Genomic DNA, 19,478 nt, shown 5'->3' on the forward strand with positions numbered 1-19,478 from the left:
TTTTCTTGTAATGGTCACATTTAATGTTTCAAAAAGTCAGTTTCAGTGAGTGATTAAATTCACAACATTATCAGTATTTTTTATTTTTAGATTATTAATAAACACAGAAAATATTCATGAAGCTCAAAAAGACTGAAGAGCAAATATAGGAATATACGTCACGCAGTCGTTGTTCCCGTCGGACCTCAGACACGCACGGACCGAATTAAACAGACGCGGCTGCGCGTAATCGAAACATTCCGGTCGCTTCCCGAGTGAGCACAAGAACCGAATCCGTCCCGGATCCACAGCGTGTTTCTCAGCCCAGATGAAGTTCCGCGGCAAAATCGTGGACGTCGCGTGTCTCAACCACTTTAGCCGTGAGTCTATTTGCTAGCATGTTAGCGTGTTTTTAGCCTGTTAGCGTCCGCCAGTCCCCACTGTAATCTGTCACACCTGCGCGAAGAAACAACATCAGCTTGTCGCACACAAATCGAACCGCCAAAGATGAATCAAAGTGTTGTTTTATATCACGTTAAACTTCTGCGGTCAAGTGAGCCGTCATTCGTTTTTAAGTGCGCCCTTGTAGTCGAACTTACGTTCGACTGAGAATGTCTGCGCCAGTTTCATACCAAGCAAATCGGTTTTCAAATTAAGACGTTACTAATAAAAGTGCAATCAATCGTGCTGATTTTAAGACATTGGGTCACATTGTCCAGAAACTTTTGAACGAAATATTTTCCATAATTTATTTAGATATTTACTGTACAATAACAAAACTTTGGCCCATAAGTTCTGACAATGGTTGGTACAGTTGACTTCAGGAGCATGCTGACTACTCTCTCACTTATTAGCAAACATTTTTACTGTATAATTTTTGAGAAATTAAGCATCAACGTTGTCTCTTTTTATTCTCAGAATAAGGCAGAAAACTAAATTTTTACTGTACAATAAAATCACTTTGGCCCATAAGTTCTGACAATGGTTGGTACAGTTGACCTCAGGGACATGCTGACGACTACCTGACTCATTACCAAGCTGTTTTACTGTATAATTTTTGAGAAATTAAGCTTGAAAAAGTAAAAAAAGGACAACTTTGATGCCTAATTTGTCAAAAATGATACAGTAAAAATGTTTGATAATGACTGAGGGAGTAGTCAGCATTCCCCTGAAGTCAACCGTACCAACCATTGTCAGAACTTTTGGGCCAAAGTGATTTTATTGTACAGTAAAGATTGAGTTTTCTGCCTTATTCTGAGTAAAAATAAGGACAACGTTGATGCTTTATTTCTCAAAAATTATATTAATTGTGACTTAAAGGGGACATATTATGCAAAATCAACTTTTTAACCATTTTAATACTTATATTTGGGACTCTGGAGGCCCTACCAGTCGCCAAAATGTGGAAAAAGAATACTCAGTCATGTTTTCGTGGTCCCCCTTAGTGTAAGTATAGGCGATAAAACACTCGATGTTGAATTCCCTGCGCATGCGCATTTCACCGCAAATGTTACTGCCCCACCAGTGAGTTTACCTCGAGAGCTCCACCTTAGCTCCACCTTGTCCCTGCGAGAGTGCAGGCGAGGGAGGAAGAGCGGTATTATGTCAACACGGAGGGACAAGTGTGCTGTTGGTGGCTGCACAGTGGAGCACAGTGTTTAACACAAACTTCCAGCCTCAGAGGATTTTATATATGAAGCTAATGTGCCGGATAGTCAGCAAACGTGTGTTCGTGTGTTCGCACCACTTCACATCAGACTGCGGCCAGCGGTCACCGTATTTAGTCAGCAACCATATTTCACTGACGTACAAACACACACATTTTTAAGAAAAGGTCACATAGAGCTTATAACTGACCATTCTGACACGTCCTAATTAAAAATATTTGTTCAGTACGTCCTCCATGACCGGAGCACAGGCTCAGTCTGATACAGTCACATACAGCAGCAGTTTATGCAGCTCGCCGCTGGCGATCAGCTGTGCTGTCCCTAAGTATCCATGTGTCGGAGGTCTCTTCCTGTGACGGCACTCTCCGTGAAAATCAGTTAAAGGGGACATATTATACCCTATTTCCCCCATTAAAATAGTTCCCTGGTTTCCTAATGAACATGTCAGTGACATGCTTTGGTCAAAATACCATAAGGATGAAGCATCATAGCAGTTCAATAACCCTGCTAAACCCGCCCCTTTCAGAACGCTCGGTTTTGTGCATGGTCCCTTTACATAAATGAGACACAGGCAAACACACACCCACTTCTTCCTGGGGGTTTCTGATTTGTCCTTTTTACAGCGCTCACTCGCTCAGATTCTGTTCCCTCCCTCCACTAGTTCTCTGACAATATCAACATGGCGTGTGCCACCGCTGATCGCCAGCGGCGAGCTTCATAAACTGCTGCTGTATCTGTATCAGACTGAGTCTGTGCTCTGATCATGGAGGACGTTCTGACCAAATATTTTTAATTAGGACGTGTCAGAATGGTCAGTTATGAGCTCTGTGTGACCTTTTCTTAACAATGTGTGTGTTTGTACGTCGGTGAAATACGCTCACTGACTAAATACGGCGACCGCTGGCTGCAGTCTGATGCGAAGTGGTGCGAACACACAAACACACGTTTGCTGACTTTATCCGGCACATTACCTTCATAAATAAAATCCTCTGAGGCTGGAAGTTTGTGTAAAACACTGTGCTCCACTGTGCAGCCACCAACAGCACACTTGTCCCTCCGCGTTGACATAATACCGCTCTTCCTCCCTCGCCTGCACTCTCGCAGGAACAAGGTGGAGCTAAGGTGGAGCTCGCGAAGTAAACTTACTGGTGGGGCGGTGAAATGCGCATGCTGCCGTCATAAGCGCAGGGAATTCAACGTCGCGTGTTTTATCGCCTATACTTACACTAAGGGGGACCACGAAAAAAGGACTTGATTTTTCATAATATGTCCCCTTTAAAAAGACTTAGGGACAGCACCGCTGATCGCAGCGATAAAATCAAATCTCCTCTTAAACCTGCAGGGGGCAGCAGAGCATTGACACTTTGTCACATTTGTCACTTTTCTAAAGAGGTGTAGATTCATTTAAAATGTTGTTAAAAAATAAAAATAAATACAGGATTCATAAAAGTTTGACAAGTTTTAAATTTGTTTAATAAAATTGAATTTGTTTAAAATTGTGTACATTGGTTATAGGATTTGTATAGATTTGTTTTCCAAACTGTAAATCTTTTGTAAAAAAGTGTAAAACAAACAAAAATTTATAAAAGTGACATTTTGTGAATTAGTTTTGTAAAACATATGTTTACATTTTAGATCCGTCATTTATGAAAAAGTATTTTCTATAACTGTCAACTCATTTCAACTGAAATTTGTTTCAAGTATTTCACATGTGGTTTGTGGATGTTTCCCGTGTCGTCACCAGGAGTCGTCACCACCATCTCAAAGCTGACAAAGACGTGTGTGCTGCGACTGACGCCCGACAACCTGTTCTTCGTTCTCTCCGGTAAAGTGGCCAATGGAGGCGTCAGCATGTGGTGCGAACTGTCGCAGGTGAGATCCAACAGAACACACTCCCGGACAGAGGGTTGTCGGTCTGGCTGTATCCGTCTCCTCACTGCGTCCCCTCCTCCTTCTGCAGGCCAACTTCTTTGATGAGTACCAGATGGAAGGAGTTTCCTCTGAAGACAATGAGATTTGTCTGGAAGTGTCTCCAGAGAATATGTCCCGAGCCCTGAAGACGGTGCAGAACGCCAAGGCCGTCAAAGTGAAGCTGACCAAGAAACACTGTCCCTGCCTGAGCATTGCTGCAGAGCTGGTGACAACCACCACCACACACTTTTTAACTTATGTTCACGTCTTTATCTCACTGTTAGACTGAAGTTTGTAAACCACTCACTCTCCCACACCAAACCCCACAGAGAAAATCAGTGATTTTAACATCACACACACAGTTGTTGTGTGATCCACTGCTGCCTCCATCACTAAGTTAGAATGTCTTGTGAATTCGGCATCTGAAATATTTCATTTAGACTTAACTCAGTGACACAAAGTGACCACACGAGGCAGCAGAGGACCAGCAGCTCCCGTGTCCCCGCCAGCTAAAATCACTGATTTTCTCGATGAGGTTTGGAGAGCGAAGCTTCTCTTTCCTGTTGTAGTAATCCATGACAAATATAAATGTCCTTCTTTAATCCCCCCCCAGCCAACTCTGTCCAGCATCGGGAGAATCGTGAATCACGACGTCCCGGTCGACGTCATCCCCCGGAGACTGTGGCACGAATTCAAAGAACCGACCATGCCGGACTTTGATGTACGTGACCTCACATCACTGCAGCTTCTCAGAGACAGAGGGTGTTTGTAACACTGTGTGTTTGTGTGTTTAGGTCAGTATCTACCTGCCTCCTCTGAAGACCATGAAGAACGTGGTGGACAGGATGAAGAACCTTTCTAACTTCCTGGTACAATTTCAGACTTGAGTTTAAGGACAGGATCATTTCAGAGTGTTTTTCTAAAAACTCAGTGAATGATCAACGTTAATGTCCCACAACATGAACAATGGATTTGTCTGACTAAGTAAAACACTGCTGTCCACCTATTTAACCTTTTTCTGTCGGCTGGTGAAGACGTAGTTCACGTTTTTGCAACGATTCAACGTGACTGGCCACTTCATAATAGACTAAAATCTACTTCAGTTTAAGTCTACGACATCTATGTCACATGATCACATCTTTATCTCACTGTTAGACTGAAGTTTGCAAACCACTCACTCTCCCACACCAAAGCCCAGAGAGAGAATCAGTGATTTTAGCTGCAGGGACAAAGGAGCTGCTGGTCCTCTGCTGCCTCGTGTGGTCACTTTGTGTCACTGATTTTGATATGAAAAGGATTTGAAATGCGGAATTCACAAAATAAGACATTTGAACTTAGTGATGGAGGCAGTAGTGGATTTCAGACTGGCTTGTAACAGCAAGGGGTGCTCAAAGCACAGTCAACACTTACTCCATGTCAGTGTGTATGTGTGTCAGGTGATGGAGGCCTTCCTGAACGGACAGATGAATCTAAAGATTGAAACAGATCTGGTTTCTGTCACCACACACTTCAAAGACCTGGGAAATCCTCCGTGGGGTGAGAAGCTATTTATTTATTTACTTATTTATTTATTTATTTATCACAGACCTCGGTGACCTCTGACCTTTCCTCCAGGAGGAACATGTTTGTGTTTGGTCCATGACTTCGAATAATGACCACATACTATACCTGATGATTGACTGCCTGACATCACTGTGTATTATTGGATGGAACACATCGGAGTGAAAGAGTGGCCGTGTCCTCCCTGTCCCTGCAGGTGAGGACGGCTCACAGAGGACATCTCAGAGATGCAGAGATGCAGACGCCATGGCTGAGGCAAGGGTGGACATCAGGAGGCTGCAGCAGTTCCTTGTGGGACAACAGGTCAACCCCAGCAAGGCCATGTGCAGTGAGTGTCAGCACGCGCACACACACACACACACACACACACTCTTCACACACAGAGGAAGAAACAGATTTTATCCACACATTCACGTCTTTATCTCACTGTTAGACAGACTTTACAACAGGAAACTGAAGTTTGTAAACCACTCACTCTCCCACACCAAACCTCATAGAGAAAATCAGTGATTTTAACATCACACACAGGAGCTGATGATCCACTGCTGCCTCCATCACTAAGTTCTAATTTCTTTTTTTGTTATTTGGATTTAACTTGGTGACACAAAGTGACCACACGAGGCAGCAGAGGACCAGCAGCTCCTGTGTCCCTGCAGCTTAAATCACTGATTTTCTCTCTGGGGTTTGGTGTGGGAGAGTGAGTGGTTTACAAACTTCAGTTTTATCATGTGAAGCAGCTAACGTGAGGTGACTGGTGACATTGTCTCCTCAGACATCGTCCATCAGCAGGTCGTCCACCTGATTGTGCTGCATGAGGACGTGTCGCTGCAGTATTTCATCCCCGCTGTGGCATAGAGAAGCTCTGACTGTCCTCTGCTCTTTAAAGACTCTAAAGAGTTTCCTCTCGTCCGCGTTCACGTAGGAAACAGAAAGACAGTGCGACCTCTGGTAAATACACATTTGTACGTTGTTCACAAAGTTCTGTCTTTGATGTTTGTTTTGCATTAAAAGTGTTGGAAAAATGTTTTAGTTTAAAGTCTTTTTTTAAGTCTTTTTTTTTCAGTGACTTTGATTTGGTTTCACGACCTTTAACCCCTTTAATAAACTCCTCTGAGCTCGTGTGAGGATCCTCTTCCTGTCTTCCATGTTCCGCTCATTTTTGAGGAAGTTTACCTGAATAAAGACTCTTGACTATAGAGTATTGGCATAGAGCAGGAACCTGTTTGTAGCCCCAGGGCTCTATAGCGCCCCCAGAAGTCAGGTCAGGGTCAGACAAAAGTGGTGGGAAGTGGGCGAGTGTGTCGGGCTTACTCCAAAGTTTCTCAAGGAATTTTTTTGGCTTTATTGACGTGAGAGAAATTGGCCAAAATGTGTGTTAATGTCGCACATAGTCGTTCCAATTTGGACCAAACTTGGTAAACTTGTTGCGATCAAGATTCCAAACAAATGTCTAATGTATGTCCATTAGCTCCACCCACCCAGAAGTCGGCCATTTTGGAAAAACAAAAAATGGTTAATGTACACATTTGAACAAACTCATCCTAGCACGTTTGAGCTAAGGGGGACCACTAAGGGGGACCACGAAAACATGACTGGGTATTCTTTTTCCACACTCTGGCAACTGGTAGGGCCTCCAAAGTCCCAAATATAAGTATTGAAATGTTAAAAAGTTGATTTTGCATAATATGTCCCCTTTAAGAAAGTACAATTACATTACATTACATACAATATAAAGATATTACCTATATGACCATAAAAAGTAAAAAGAGAACAACCATGAACAGTTTCCTGAAAATATACAGAAAAAACAAGAGATATTGTATAGATTTAAAGGCAACATAGAATGCTTGTATCACACATATATGTTAGTTATGGAGGTCTACTTACATATATTAACTTGTTTTCATGATTAAAAATCTCCTAATCGCTGCAAACAAGCTGATCAAACGAGCCGCGCTGTTTCAGACCAAAACCACACCCCCAGAACGTGGACTGTGTTGTGATTGGCCAGCCAACGAGAGCTTTCCTACTGTCCTGTGATTGGCCAGGTACCTGGAAGTGACGTAATAGATAGGCCAGCTCTCAGATACACAGCTCCCCCTCTGGCAGCTACAGTGAGAGTAGTTCTTCTTCTTCTGGGGTTGAATGTGCGCAACCGGATGTGCCCGGACTAGTGCCCGCACCAGGAGGCGCTACGGTGGTAAGGAAGTACCGATCCGCTTCGCCCTTATGGTCAGTCAGTCATCATCTAACCGCTTTATCCTCCACCAGAGGGTCGCGGGGGGGTGCTGTGCCAATCTCAGCTACATCGGGCGATAGGCGGGGTACACCCTGGACAGTTCGCCAGTCCATCGCAGGGCCACACATAACTAGAGACAAACCATTCACTCTCACACTCACTCCTATGGTCAATTTAGAGTGTCCAATTCACCTAATCCCCACATTGCATGTTTTTGGACTGTGGGAGGAAGCCGGAGTACCCGGAGAGAACCCACGCAAACACGGGGAGAACATGCATTTTTGACCAAAGCATGTCACTGACATGTTCATTAGGACACCAGGGAACTAGTTTAATGGGGGAAATATGGTATAATATGTCCCCTTTAATTGTGTCTCTAATTAACTCAAATGTTGTCAATAAACCAGAAGCTTCCAAAGACATACCATCTTCATTTGGGCTTTCCCAAATTGTTTAAAGGCATAATAATAATCTTAGTGTATGTAAACGTCTGACTTTGAAGAAAGTAATAAAAAATGTTCTAAAAAAAATCCTTCTCTCATTATTCTGGCATTTAGCAAATATCTTGGTAATCCTAACGGACCTAAAACAGGACAGTGAGAAAAAAAAGCATATGAGTCTTTTTATATAGTGTATGTAAACTTCTGGTTTCAACTGTATGTAATAATTATTTTTTAAATTAATTTTATTAATCCTAGGGAAAGTATTCCTCTGAATTTGACCCATCCTAGAATTAGGAGCAGTGGGCTGCCACACTGAGTGGCGCCTGGGGAGCATTGGGGGTTGGGTACCTTGCTCAGGTCTTTTTTTTGGCCGGGTGTTTCCCGTTCCACTTGGCCACGGGCTATAATGTAGAAATATTCAAATGTGTATAAGTAACGTTTTTACTGCTACGTGAGTATTTGTTGTTGCAGTACCACGAGCGGCCACTGAGAAGGCAGAGGGGGCGGAGCTCTAACTGTCACAAATCTTTAAACGTTAACGCAGCATGAAAAAACTGGGCTTCGTGGAGGGGCCGTGGTTAGATTTAACCTGACCAACCGTAACCCTAACCACCTAAAAAAAGGTCCTCATGCCAGGAGCTGTTTCAGCCACTGGACATTAAATCAGTCATGACACCGTGTAACGAGAAACTACACAAATCAGTCAATGGTACGCACTGCACCTTTAAGATTCACACACAGGAGACACCTGTGTTTGTTCTCAAGTCAGCACAAGTATTTAATGATAAACACGCACACACACTAGCTCCTCCCCCTTAACTCCATTTCAAGTGCGCACACAGAAAGAAAGAAAAGAGGAAACTGCAATCACACGGTGAGTGTTAAATAACATGATTATAAAATACTGACACAGACTCATGTGACTGTGTGAGACAAACTGTCCTCGGGAAGTGTTTTGTCCACACACACACACACACACACACACACCAAAAACAGGATGTTCCTGTGTGTGTGTGTGTGTGTGTGTGCGTGTGTGTGTATGTGTATGTGTATGTGGTTTCTTGTTTCGGGTGTGTCCTCAGTGTTTCCGGGTTTCTCTTCTGTTATGAATTCAGGTTTTTTTTCCGTGTGTCTCTGCCTCAGACTCTGGATTCTGGCTGTGAGTGTGAGGACCACGATGAGGACAAAGCGTCCCTCTTCTGTCCAACCTGTGTGAAGAGTGTTAAGCCTCCAGAGACACAAGAGCAGACTCCGCTGTCCACCCTGAACGAGACGTAAGGCAGACAGCTGTTCCTGCTTCTTTTTATCAGATACTGAACTAATGACATTTCTCTGATCAACCTTCTCTGTAGTGAGTCAGTCAGAGAAATAAAATCACAGTGTGTCCACAACAGACTGATATTTTCAGATATCGGTCGATGTGACTTCAATAGAATAGAATAGAAATACTTTATTCATCCCCAAGGGGAAATTGTTTCGACATAGCAGCAATACAAGAAATATTATAAACATAAAATGTAATGTAACCATAAAATATAAAATGTGCAACAGTGGGGAAAAAATAGTGCAATAATAAAGGAATGGCATAAAGGAGTGCAATGTATGTCATGGAGTTAAAAATGTGCATTGTGCAAGTGAGCAGTCTTCTTCTTTTTTTTTTTAATCAATAGAAAGGCTGAATAAGCTGCTGCCTCCTTGACTTCTATGCAAGCGCCCCCTACAGCTATTATTTTTCTGATGCGTATTTATTTTGCACAGTAAAGACATTTTAAATCCACATCTGCCACGACGTGTGAAAAATATTATGTGGGTTTCACAGAAGACATATATCTAGGGATGCACGATATATCGGCATTAATATTGTTATCGGCCGATGTTCGTCATTTTTTAACATATCGGCATCGGTTCAATGAGTAAAACTGCGCCGATTTTAACAACCGATGTTTATACCCGTCTAATTGCTGTTTGTGTATGTGTGTCGGGAAGGGGAGACCATGCGGCATTTGTTTGGGCATATGACAGCGTCAGTGACGCAAGCACAGCACAAGATGTGTGTGTGTGTGTGTGTGTGTTGAGGAGAGATAATATCAGCGGTGTGGGCGATTTTTCAGGGTGTTGATAGAAGATACGCGAAAAGCATTATGCAACACTTGCAAAGTCGAGGTAATGCGCGGAGTGTTCCGCGTCAAGTCATTCAATACCACAAATTTGATTATGTCATTTGAAAAACCGCCACCCTGAAGTACACAAACAACGGCAGGAAGCTAACACTAGTAACATTAGGCAGCAGACAAAAAGAAAGCAGCGCAGCTGGGACTCGACCAAAGGAAGACAGTGGCCAGGGCAATAACGATCAAGGTAATGGAAATGATTGCTCTTGACGACCAGCCGAGGGTTTCGACGGTTGATAACGCATATTGAACCCCGCAACAACCTGCCAAGTCGGCGCTACTTTTCCGATGTTTTGCAATTGAATAAATATCTGGTTGCCATGAATACTGGCAAGTTTGATAAAGTATTTTAACATGTTTTCTTTTATTATGGCAGCTCTTAGTAGAGCTTGTCAGGCATTGTTTCTCATATCTGTTGTGTAGTTTTATTGTTAAGGGAAGTGGCGCGGTTGTTGTTGCCGGGAGGAAGGGTTGTTGACCGATATGAAATAGTCATATCGGTGCATCCCTACATATATCAGTATGAGTTATCGGCCCAAGCACTCCCGATATATCGCTTGTCGGCAAAAAGCCCAGTATCATGCATCACTAACTCTTAACTTTGACTTTTTACGTGAACTGAAACTGTCCGCGCAGGAATCGCGATATTATCACTGTACATTACATGTCATTTAGCGGACGTTTTTATCCAAAGGGACTTACAATGGAATTGAGTACAATCAGCCAGGGGTGGAGTCAAACTTGCGACCATGATGTCTTTCGCACACAGAGTACCGGTCTTAACCACTGAGCCACTCCACCCCACTGTCACTAGCACTGTACGATATTATCACTGTGTGATATTGCAATATTATCACTGTACGATATTACTGTACGATATTATCACAGTCGAATATAATGATATTACCACAATACAGTATATTTATAAAATCATATTGCGATATACTTGCACAACAGCTCCAGTGAGAGTGAGCACTCGGCACCATCTATTGGACAGAAACGTTCCATAAATCAAAATGATACTTTTGTGTCTCAAGTGATAAACACCACTCCTATAACAGATAGCAGCTTTAGCAGCTTTAGCGCATTTTGCGATGACTTAATAATATAGCAGATATTGATAACAGTGGTATCCTGATGTGAAAACCACGTTTGGTGAGTTTTGTCCATGACGAGGACAAAATAATTTCATGAAAAGCAAACGATTGAAATGAAAAATTAAAATCAGGAGATAAAGATCAAACATATTTAATCAAACGTCTAAAGTGATTTGGAACAAATCGCAAAGTAAAAGGAAAAAATAAACAAGTGTATTCTGAGATGAAGAGTCGACAATATTTCACAAAAAGCAAAGGATTAAAATGTCAAAAACAAAGTGAAAAATTTAAAAGATAACAAACATGAGTAAATTATGGGTCAAAATGATTTTACAAGGTGCAAATGATTTGATAAACTGTCAGAAGCTATTTAAAAAAAAGTCAAAATCACATGAAGTAAAAAAAACAAATAAAAATTAAAAAAGTTAAGTGAAAGGAAGAGATGAAGCTCTGGTTATAGTTTTTATTAACACTCTTTGAGGAAATGAATAATCAGCTGGAATGTCCTCACAACTGTGGACAAACGCGCACACACACACAGGGTCATGTGATTTCTGGTAAATGCAGAGGGAGGATGGTGAAAGTGAAAGTGTTCAGAGTTAGAGCAACAACCACACGAGGCACAGACTCTGAGGTTTGTACAGTGATCGTAACGACACATACGCGTCGTTGTTTAAAATAAACAATGTCATATTTATTATTTAAACTTGAATCTTTACATTCTCTCTCCCTGTCAGGATGGCTGAAGACCAGAGAACGAGAGCAGGGTCTGGTCCAGGACTCAGGTGTCCACCAGTGAAGAGTGACCAGTCCAGAGATGAAGACATGAACTTCAGTAATGAACCAGTGAAGAGTGACCAGTCCAGAGATGAAGACATGAACTTCAGTAATGAACCAGTGAAGAGTGACCAGTCCAGATATCAAGACATGAACTTCAGTAATGAACCAATTAAGAGTGACCAGTCCAGAGATGAAGACATGAACTTCAGCAATGAACCTGGAGCCTCACACCCAAAGTAAGATCACGTCACCATTAGGTGGAGCCAGGACTAGGACTGAGTATTCAGTACTTTAGTCACATGGACTTCCTCTGCATCAATCGTTTGAGAAACATTCAAGAATCGATGAAGATTCACTTAAGAATTGTTTAAGATTCGCTTTAGAACTGTTTAAGATTCACTTAAGAATTGTTCAAGAACAGTTTCAGAATAATTTCAGAATGGTACTGGTTGTCATCTGAATCCTAATGGAATCGTGAGGTAGCTAAAGATTCCCACCTCGACTATAAACAGCAGTAAAATGTGGAGAAGGTTCTAGATTCCTCTCAGCACTGATGCTGCTGACAATTTTGCCATCAGAGGATTTGATGTGTTGTCAATAACAACATGTTGTTTGTTTGTTTGTGTTTACAGATCTTTGTCCAGAGTGAGACATGATGTTCCAGGACTCAGGTGTCTACCTGTGAAGAGTGACCAGTCCAGAGATGAAGACATGAACTTCAGTAATGAACCAGTGAAGAGTGACCAGTCCAGAGATGAAGACATGAACTTCAGTAATGAACCTGGAGCCTCACACCCAAAGTAAGATCATGTCACCTCTAGGTGGAGCCAGGACTAGGACTGAGTATTCAGTACTTTAGTCACATGGACTTCCTCTGCATCAATCAGCTAAACTTTAAAAATCCTGTATGTATATATGTAATAAAGAAAATGTCTTCACAGTGTTTCCATGGACAAGCAGCCGTCCTGCTGTCCTCTGTGTCAGGACACCCTGAAGGACCCAGTCTCCACCAGCTGTGGACACTGGTTCTGCAGACGCTGCATCTCCTCATACTGGGACCAGTCTAGTCCACCTGGAGACTCCTGCTGTCCCCAGTGTGGAAAAAGACCCAGAACAGGAACTGGACCACAGAGTAAGACAGAACATGTGTCTGCTGATGTCCTCACACTTGTACAGTGTTGTCTTTCAAAATGATGATGAATAACCATAGTATTTTAAAGTCTCATTTTTTATGAAAATAATCCTCAGCGGCTCAGATTCTTTGTCTCTTGTCATTCAGCAGATGTTGGTCTGCAGGAGCTTCTAGATGAACATAAGATCAGTCTGAGGGGGAGATTTGAACACGTGACTGAAGGAATTGATGGAACAGGAAGTAAAACCCTCCTGAACAGGATCTTCACTGAGCTCTACATCACAGAGGGACAGAGTGAAGAGGTCAATACTCAACATGAGGTGAGGCAGCTGGAGACGACCTCCAAGAAGAAGATGGTCCAGGACACTCCCATCAAGTGCTGCAACATCTTTAAAGCCTTACCTGACCAGCAGGGGCGCATCAGAGTCGTCCTGACCAATGGCGTCGCTGGTGTTGGAAAAACCTTCTTGGTGCAGAAGTTCACTCTGGACTGGGCCGAGGGTTTGGAAAACCAGGATGTGAATCTGCTGTTTGTGCTCTCGTTCAGGGAGCTGAACCTGATCAGAGATCAGCAGCACAGTCTTCTCACGCTGCTCCATGTTTTCCATCCAACTTTAGAGAAGGTCAGAGCAGAGAAGCTTGCTGTCTGTAAACCTTTGTTCATCTTTGATGGCCTGGATGAAAGCAGACTCTCACTGGACTTCAACAGCAGGACGCTGGTTTCTGACGTCACACAGAGGTCATCAGTCAACGTGCTGCTGACCAACCTCATCCAGGGGAATCTGCTTCCCTCGGCTCTCGTCTGGATAACTTCCCGACCTGCAGCGGCCAATCAGATCCCTCCTACATGTGTTGACAGGGTAACAGAAGTACAAGGCTTCAGTGACGACCAGAAGGACGAGTACTTCAGGAAGAGATCCAGAACTGAAGATCTGTCCCGCAGAATCATCTCACACATCAAGGCGTCCAGGAGCCTCCACATCATGTGTCAAATCCCAGTCTTCTCCTGGGTCAGTGCTACAGTTTTGGAGCACATGTTGACCTCAGAACAGAGAGAAGAGCTGCCCAAGACCCTAACAGACCTGTACTCACACTTCCTGCTGGTTCAGACAGAGAGGAAGAAGAACAAGTACAATAAAGGACATGAGACAAGTCCACAGGAGCTGATGGAGGACAACAGGGACGTTCTTCTGAAGCTGGGGAGGCTGGCCTTTGAACAACTGCAGAAAGGAAACATCATGTTCGACCAAGAAGACCTGAAACTGTGTGGTCTTGGTGTGACAGAGGCCTTGGTGTACTCAGGAGTTTGTACAGAGATCTTCAGAAGAGAGAGTGTGATCTTCCAGAAATCAGTCTACTGCTTTGTTCATCTGAGCGTTCAGGAGTTTCTGGCTGCAGTCTACATGTTCCACTGTTTCACTAACAGGAAGAAAAAGGTACTGCAGGACTTTCTGGGAAAAGAATATTCAATCCAGACCCAAACACCTCTTTTCAAGAAGCTCTCTCATCCGTCTCTGGATGTGTTCCTGAAAGTAGTCCTGGAGAAATCACTTCAAAGTGAAAATGGTCATCTGGACCTGGTTGTCCGCTTCCTTCATGGACTCTGTCTGGAGTCCAACCAGAGACTCTTAGGAGGTCTGCTGGGTCAGACTCACAACAGTCCAGAAATCATCCAGAGAGTCATCAAGAACCTGAAAGAGATGAACACCGACAACATGCTTCCCAATAGATGCGTCACCATCTTTCATTGTCTGATGGAGATGAAAGACCAGTCAGTGCACCGGGAGATCCAAGAGTTCCTGACATCAGGGGAAACATCCATGAAGAAACTCTCTTCAATCCACTGCTCAGCCCTGTTCTACATGCAGCAGATGTCCAAGGACGTTCTGGGTGAGATTGCCCTTAAGAAGTACAACATGTCACCAGAGGAACTGCAGAAAGCTTTGAGCAACTGCAGAGAGGTTTGGTAAGTCCAGACTTCAGGGTGTTACAGTTCAAGACTTTGTCTCAAAATGAAGGGAATAGCTCCAAATCAGGAGGGTTCCAGATCACTGAATTGAGTTGCTTCTTATCACACTATTGAATTGTTCTGGGTGTAATCACACAAGGTGTTTGAACTTTTCTCCATCAAATCTGCTGTGAAACAAGTTGAATCCGATTTGCTCTGGAACCAAAAGTTACCAAATTCTCTGAATCACCTGAAATTGCTCCACTCTAGTCGTATCAAATCAAAGCACTTTGAATCAAATTGCACAAAAAAAGACAAAATAATTCCAAACTAGATCCAACTGGGCCAGATTCAGCTCGGAATAATTTCCTCTGCTTTTGTGCAAATTACTGTCAGTCAATCTGATTTAGATCCTGGATTGGGATTATCGGTTGACATTTACAGAAAGACGTTTCTTGCTCTTTAATCCGACAGCAGAATATGAATGAATCAGCTGATTATTGTCTTTATCATTCAGACTGAATAATTTTTTGACTTTCGTGATGTTTTTTTAACGTTTCACAAGTACAGAGAAACATAACTTTATTTAGGGAAACGTTCGTGAGCGTTGACTGACCGCGCCATCCTCGCCGTCTTGTCTCCACAGGTGTAACCAGGACATGAACATCTGATGAGAGCGAGAGGACGAGCTTCTTCATCCGAGCTGCCGTGATGGAGCATGATCAGCGCTTGTGCGACACCCAGACTCCACCTACTCCATCCTGGTCTCTGTTATTCTCACTCACTCACCGTCTAGTCTTTGTATTTTACATTTAAGTTAGTGTTTTATCAGCTCACCTTATATTACTGCAGAAAGAGCCTACAGAACCAGACACGGGGGCGCCACCTGAAGTTGAGAGAGAGAGAGAGCACTGCTGTCAGTGAAGTCGTATTTTGGCTAACTAAAGGTCATGTGTGATTCTGAGCTCATCGTGTTTGTTTTAAGGAAAACAGCTTTAGCTTCCGCTCACCTGCACACTCTGACCCCGCCCCCTGGAGCAATATATCCTCCACCTGTGGCCGTTCCACTTTTTACCTTTTAAACAGTTGGCAAGTGTGTGTGTGGATTATTCTTGTTAATGGACCAGACTTTTCTTAAGTTTTTCCAAACTGGATGAGGAAAACCTGGAAGTGGGTTTCTTTTTCTTTATGGACTTTATGGACCAGTTTGAACTGGAGTGGTCTTTTGAGTTGCCTGATGTTTGTTACTTCATCCCACAGAGTGAAGTCTGTCTGTGGCTCTGTGTGCTGCAAACAAACATTTTAACATGGACAACGTGGAGTTTGACAGACTGTAAGTTAAACACTGCTTAAATACTGCTGTATTGCATAGAAATCTACAGTATATGGATAAAGTGCAAGTGTTAATATTATATCATATTGCATATTGCCCTATTGCGCTAGAATTTGTGCTAAAGTGCTAACCTGTTTATTGCACATTGTTAGTCAGCTTCATGGATACAGGGACAAATGATCATTTAAGTCTGTTAGATTAGCATCACGACTCACAGTCTTCTTCCTGATGGTGAGGTTTCGTATTCACAAACAAATCTTCCCTGATTTGCAAACTCAAATAAAGCATTGAATAATGTGGGTTTTACTTGTTAGTTGTTTTTGTAAAGTAGATCTTTTCAGATCTGAGGTTAAAATGTTCCCTCCCAAACTCAACGTCAGCGATCAGAACCTCATGTAAAAAACTCTTTTTAGAATCGATGGTGATGATACTTCACTTTACTGCAGATTTGAGAATTCATGATGGTGATGAAAGTTGTAAAAAACTGTAAAGTCTCTGTCAGTTTAAGTCTACGATCTGTACGTCACATGATCACGATCTTTATCTCACTGTGAGACTGAAGTTTGTAAAGCACTCACTCTCTCACACACACACTCACTCACTCTCCCACACACACACACACACACACACTCTCAAATTCTAATGTCTGATTTTGTCACTTGTGATTGAAATCCAACATTCAGATTGACCTCAGTGACACAAAGTGACCACATGAGGCAGCAGAGGACCAGCAGCTAAAATCACTGATTTTGGTGTGGGAGAGTGTTAGTAAGTCTACAAGCTCTACGTCACATGATCATGCCTGTATCTAACTGTGAGACCGAAGCTTTTTAAAACTTGTCTCTCTCTATGTTCCATCTGTCCCACTTTGATCAGTGTTCTCGCTCCTTTTATCTTCCAGTGACATCATCTTTTCAGTAACATGTGCAGTTAATGAACTGCTGTCAAACACCTGAGAAGACCACAGTCAAGCCCTCAGTCCACCTGTGACCTCCGCTTGATCCGGACTCGGTAAATTGCAGTTATTTCAGTCTCGATGGAGTTGCCAAAGGTGTCCATGGACACCGTGCGTCCGTGCGTCCGTTCCTGTTTGACGGGTTTGACCACGGAGCAGTGGGGTTTGTTGGAGGCGGGGACACCTGATGACGCCACCAGACTCCGGTTGGCCGACATGCTCCTGAACGTGCTCCGCTGCGTCATGGACGTCTTGTCGGACTATTTGCGGAAAGGCGTCACGATGGAGCGCGTGCGCAGCAGCCTGAGCGACTCCATTACACGCTGCTTCGCCGAGGCAGTGGGCGTGGAGATGGTCAAAGGTCCCGGCCCCGACACCATGATGGACTGGATCGTGACGGAGGTCGTCAACCGTGCCAGCAGCGAGAAACCTGTTCAGCCTAAACCGACCAATTCAGTGATTCGCTCAGTCTGTCGAATGTTGAAGAAGTTCGCAGGCAAGATGTGCCGCTGCCACAAGAAACAGTCCCGACACAGCAGCGTCCAGACCTCGTCCTTCCAGGCCCAGGCAAAAAGGTTTATAGACAGTGAGTCGTCAATGACACAGTCTGTCCAGTCTGTCCTCAGCGTCAAGATGAACGTGATCATCGAGCCAATTGTGGAGGATGTGGAAAACATCGAGTACAACCAGCTGCAGGAGCAGTTTTCCCGGGAGACTCAAACTGCAGCAGAGGACATCGCTCAGTCTTTCTCCGAGTACATCAGCTCCAAAGATGGCGGGTCTGTTCGCTCAAGTCCAAAGACCCAGCAGCAGAAGAATTTGAAGGGAGTGCGGGCCAAGATCTGCAACTTTTTTGCCAGAATCTTCGCCAAAGCCTCCATTTGTCGAATCTTTTCACAAGTAAAGTCAAAGTTCCACGGCGAGGCCAAAGTCTCAGATGGTGAGGAAGTCAAGTCACTGCTGGCCGACGTAGAACCTGTGCTGCAGACCCGTGAAGACGCACTCGATCTCATTCACAGACTTCAGAACCTGTCACGCGATGACATGCTGGAACTGACCGGAGACCTCAGTGATCTCCTGTACAGCCACATCACTGGAGATTGTGTTCCAGAATCATTCAGAGAGGGTTTACCTGGCACAGCAGGGTCTGACCACCATCCGTCCGCCCACATTTACAACGACATACGCAACAGAGTGGTCTGCTTCTTGTCTCTGACCAGCTGGTGGCTGGAGAACCAGGTTTCTCGCTACAGTGACAAGGTTCTGCTTGCGTTAATGGAGAATGAGACCACGGCACAGGTCCCACAGGTCACAGTGGGGGCAGAGCCACGGCAGGAGGAAGCGACGGGAGGAACCGCGCAGGACGAAACAGAACAGACCTCCATCAAGCTCCTCATCACAACGCTCATCAAGAAGGTCAGGAAGTCCGTCCGAGGGGACAAGTCCTTCTTCACCGACGTTGAGGCCACTGTTCGACGCCTGGTGGACAAAACCTGTGCCGAACTCGATGGAACAAACGTTAAAATCACCCCGAGAAATGCTGAGAGCCTCGTCAAGGCCATCTTCAAGGACCTCCGTAAGAAGTGGGGTTCTGCTCTGGGAGTCTTGGTCTCCATCGAAACCGGGGACAAGAAACTTCCACAGTGCATCGCAGCCTCCTGTAAGACTCATGCTCAGAAAGCACAGCCGCATTAGCAGGTTCATTTCCACTGAAAAAAGCTTCAGGAACAGCAGTGTCCTCATCAACAGAACAGCGCCATCTTCCGGATGTTTTCATAGCAGGAAAAAGACAAAAATAGTTTGCAGTAAAATAGTTAATGTATAGTTTTGTTGAGCAGAGTTATTTTAAGGCAATGTTTACACAAGCACACCGATGCAAACCACACAGCGCCACCTTCAGGACTTTAAAGGTAAAGACGTCCCTCATTTTCTCCTCTTACCTCAGACGACTGAAGCAGGTGGCCACATCATGTTTGTGTCTTCATATGTAAAGTGTGTCGAGATACTGTGTGTGTGTGTGTGTGTGTGTAAATAAAAAAGGCGTGACTTTAATGTAACATAAATCTATGTCCATGTCTTTATCTCACTGTGAGACTTTATAAACCACTCACTCTCACAGACCGAAGCCCAGAGAGAAAGCCAGTGATTTTAGCTGGCGGGGACACAGGAGCTGCTGGTCCTCTGCTGCCTCGTGTGGTCATTTTATGTCACTGAGGTCAATCTGAACAAAGGATTTTAAAAGCAGAATTAGCTAAATAAGACA

General features: G+C 43.8%; 3 protein-coding genes across 4 annotated transcripts; all 3 read left to right on the forward strand.

Moving 5' to 3' along the window:
• Nucleotides 1–188: 188 nt before the first annotated feature.
• Nucleotides 189–8,998, forward strand: hus1 (HUS1 checkpoint clamp component). The gene is made up of 9 exons (XM_044029580.1): nt 189–359; nt 3,391–3,518; nt 3,607–3,783; nt 4,171–4,278; nt 4,352–4,426; nt 4,994–5,093; nt 5,314–5,445; nt 5,890–6,065; nt 8,943–8,998. Exons 1-8 carry the CDS (start codon nt 308–310, stop codon nt 5,970–5,972), a joined length of 855 nt encoding a protein of 284 aa, XP_043885515.1. The 5' UTR covers nt 189–307; the 3' UTR covers nt 5,973–6,065; nt 8,943–8,998.
• Nucleotides 8,823–16,561, forward strand: LOC122771951 (NLR family CARD domain-containing protein 3-like). Its single transcript, XM_044029549.1, has 6 exons — nt 8,823–9,073; nt 11,805–12,083; nt 12,480–12,647; nt 12,789–12,979; nt 13,127–14,945; nt 15,574–16,561. The coding sequence occupies exons 2-6, from the start codon at nt 11,806–11,808 to the stop codon at nt 15,596–15,598; spliced, it is 2,481 nt and encodes an 826-aa protein (XP_043885484.1). The 5' UTR covers nt 8,823–9,073; nt 11,805; the 3' UTR covers nt 15,599–16,561.
• Nucleotides 16,196–19,234, forward strand: LOC122771960. Of its 2 annotated transcripts, none has more exons than XM_044029562.1 (2): nt 16,196–16,260; nt 17,162–19,234. In XM_044029562.1, the coding sequence occupies exon 2, from the start codon at nt 17,297–17,299 to the stop codon at nt 18,908–18,910; it is 1,614 nt and encodes a 537-aa protein (XP_043885497.1). In that variant the 5' UTR covers nt 16,196–16,260; nt 17,162–17,296; the 3' UTR covers nt 18,911–19,234. The 2 variants fall into 2 exon arrangements, with proteins under 2 accessions (XP_043885497.1, XP_043885505.1); XM_044029570.1 differs by lacking the exon at nt 16,196–16,260 and adding an exon at nt 16,999–17,028.
• Nucleotides 19,235–19,478: the final 244 nt, after the last annotated feature.

Source organism: Solea senegalensis, linkage group LG1 (assembly GCF_019176455.1).
Source record: "Solea senegalensis isolate Sse05_10M linkage group LG1, IFAPA_SoseM_1, whole genome shotgun sequence".
Lineage (NCBI taxonomy): Eukaryota > Metazoa > Chordata > Actinopteri > Pleuronectiformes > Soleidae > Solea > Solea senegalensis.

Coding starts and splice junctions, on each gene's coding strand:
- LOC122771951 (XM_044029549.1), top strand. CDS start 11,806: ATGGCTGAAGACCAGAGAACGAGAGCAGGGTCTGGTCCAGGACTCAGG. Junction 12,084..12,479: donor CCTGGAGCCTCACACCCAAA/GTAAGATCACGT, acceptor TTGTGTTTACAG/ATCTTTGTCCAGAGTGAGAC. Junction 12,980..13,126: donor AACAGGAACTGGACCACAGA/GTAAGACAGAAC, acceptor CTTGTCATTCAG/CAGATGTTGGTCTGCAGGAG.
- hus1 (XM_044029580.1), top strand. CDS start 308: ATGAAGTTCCGCGGCAAAATCGTGGACGTCGCGTGTCTCAACCACTTT. Junction 3,519..3,606: donor TGTGGTGCGAACTGTCGCAG/GTGAGATCCAAC, acceptor CTCCTTCTGCAG/GCCAACTTCTTTGATGAGTA. Junction 4,427..4,993: donor AGAACCTTTCTAACTTCCTG/GTACAATTTCAG, acceptor TATGTGTGTCAG/GTGATGGAGGCCTTCCTGAA.
- LOC122771960 (XM_044029562.1), top strand. CDS start 17,297: ATGGAGTTGCCAAAGGTGTCCATGGACACCGTGCGTCCGTGCGTCCGT.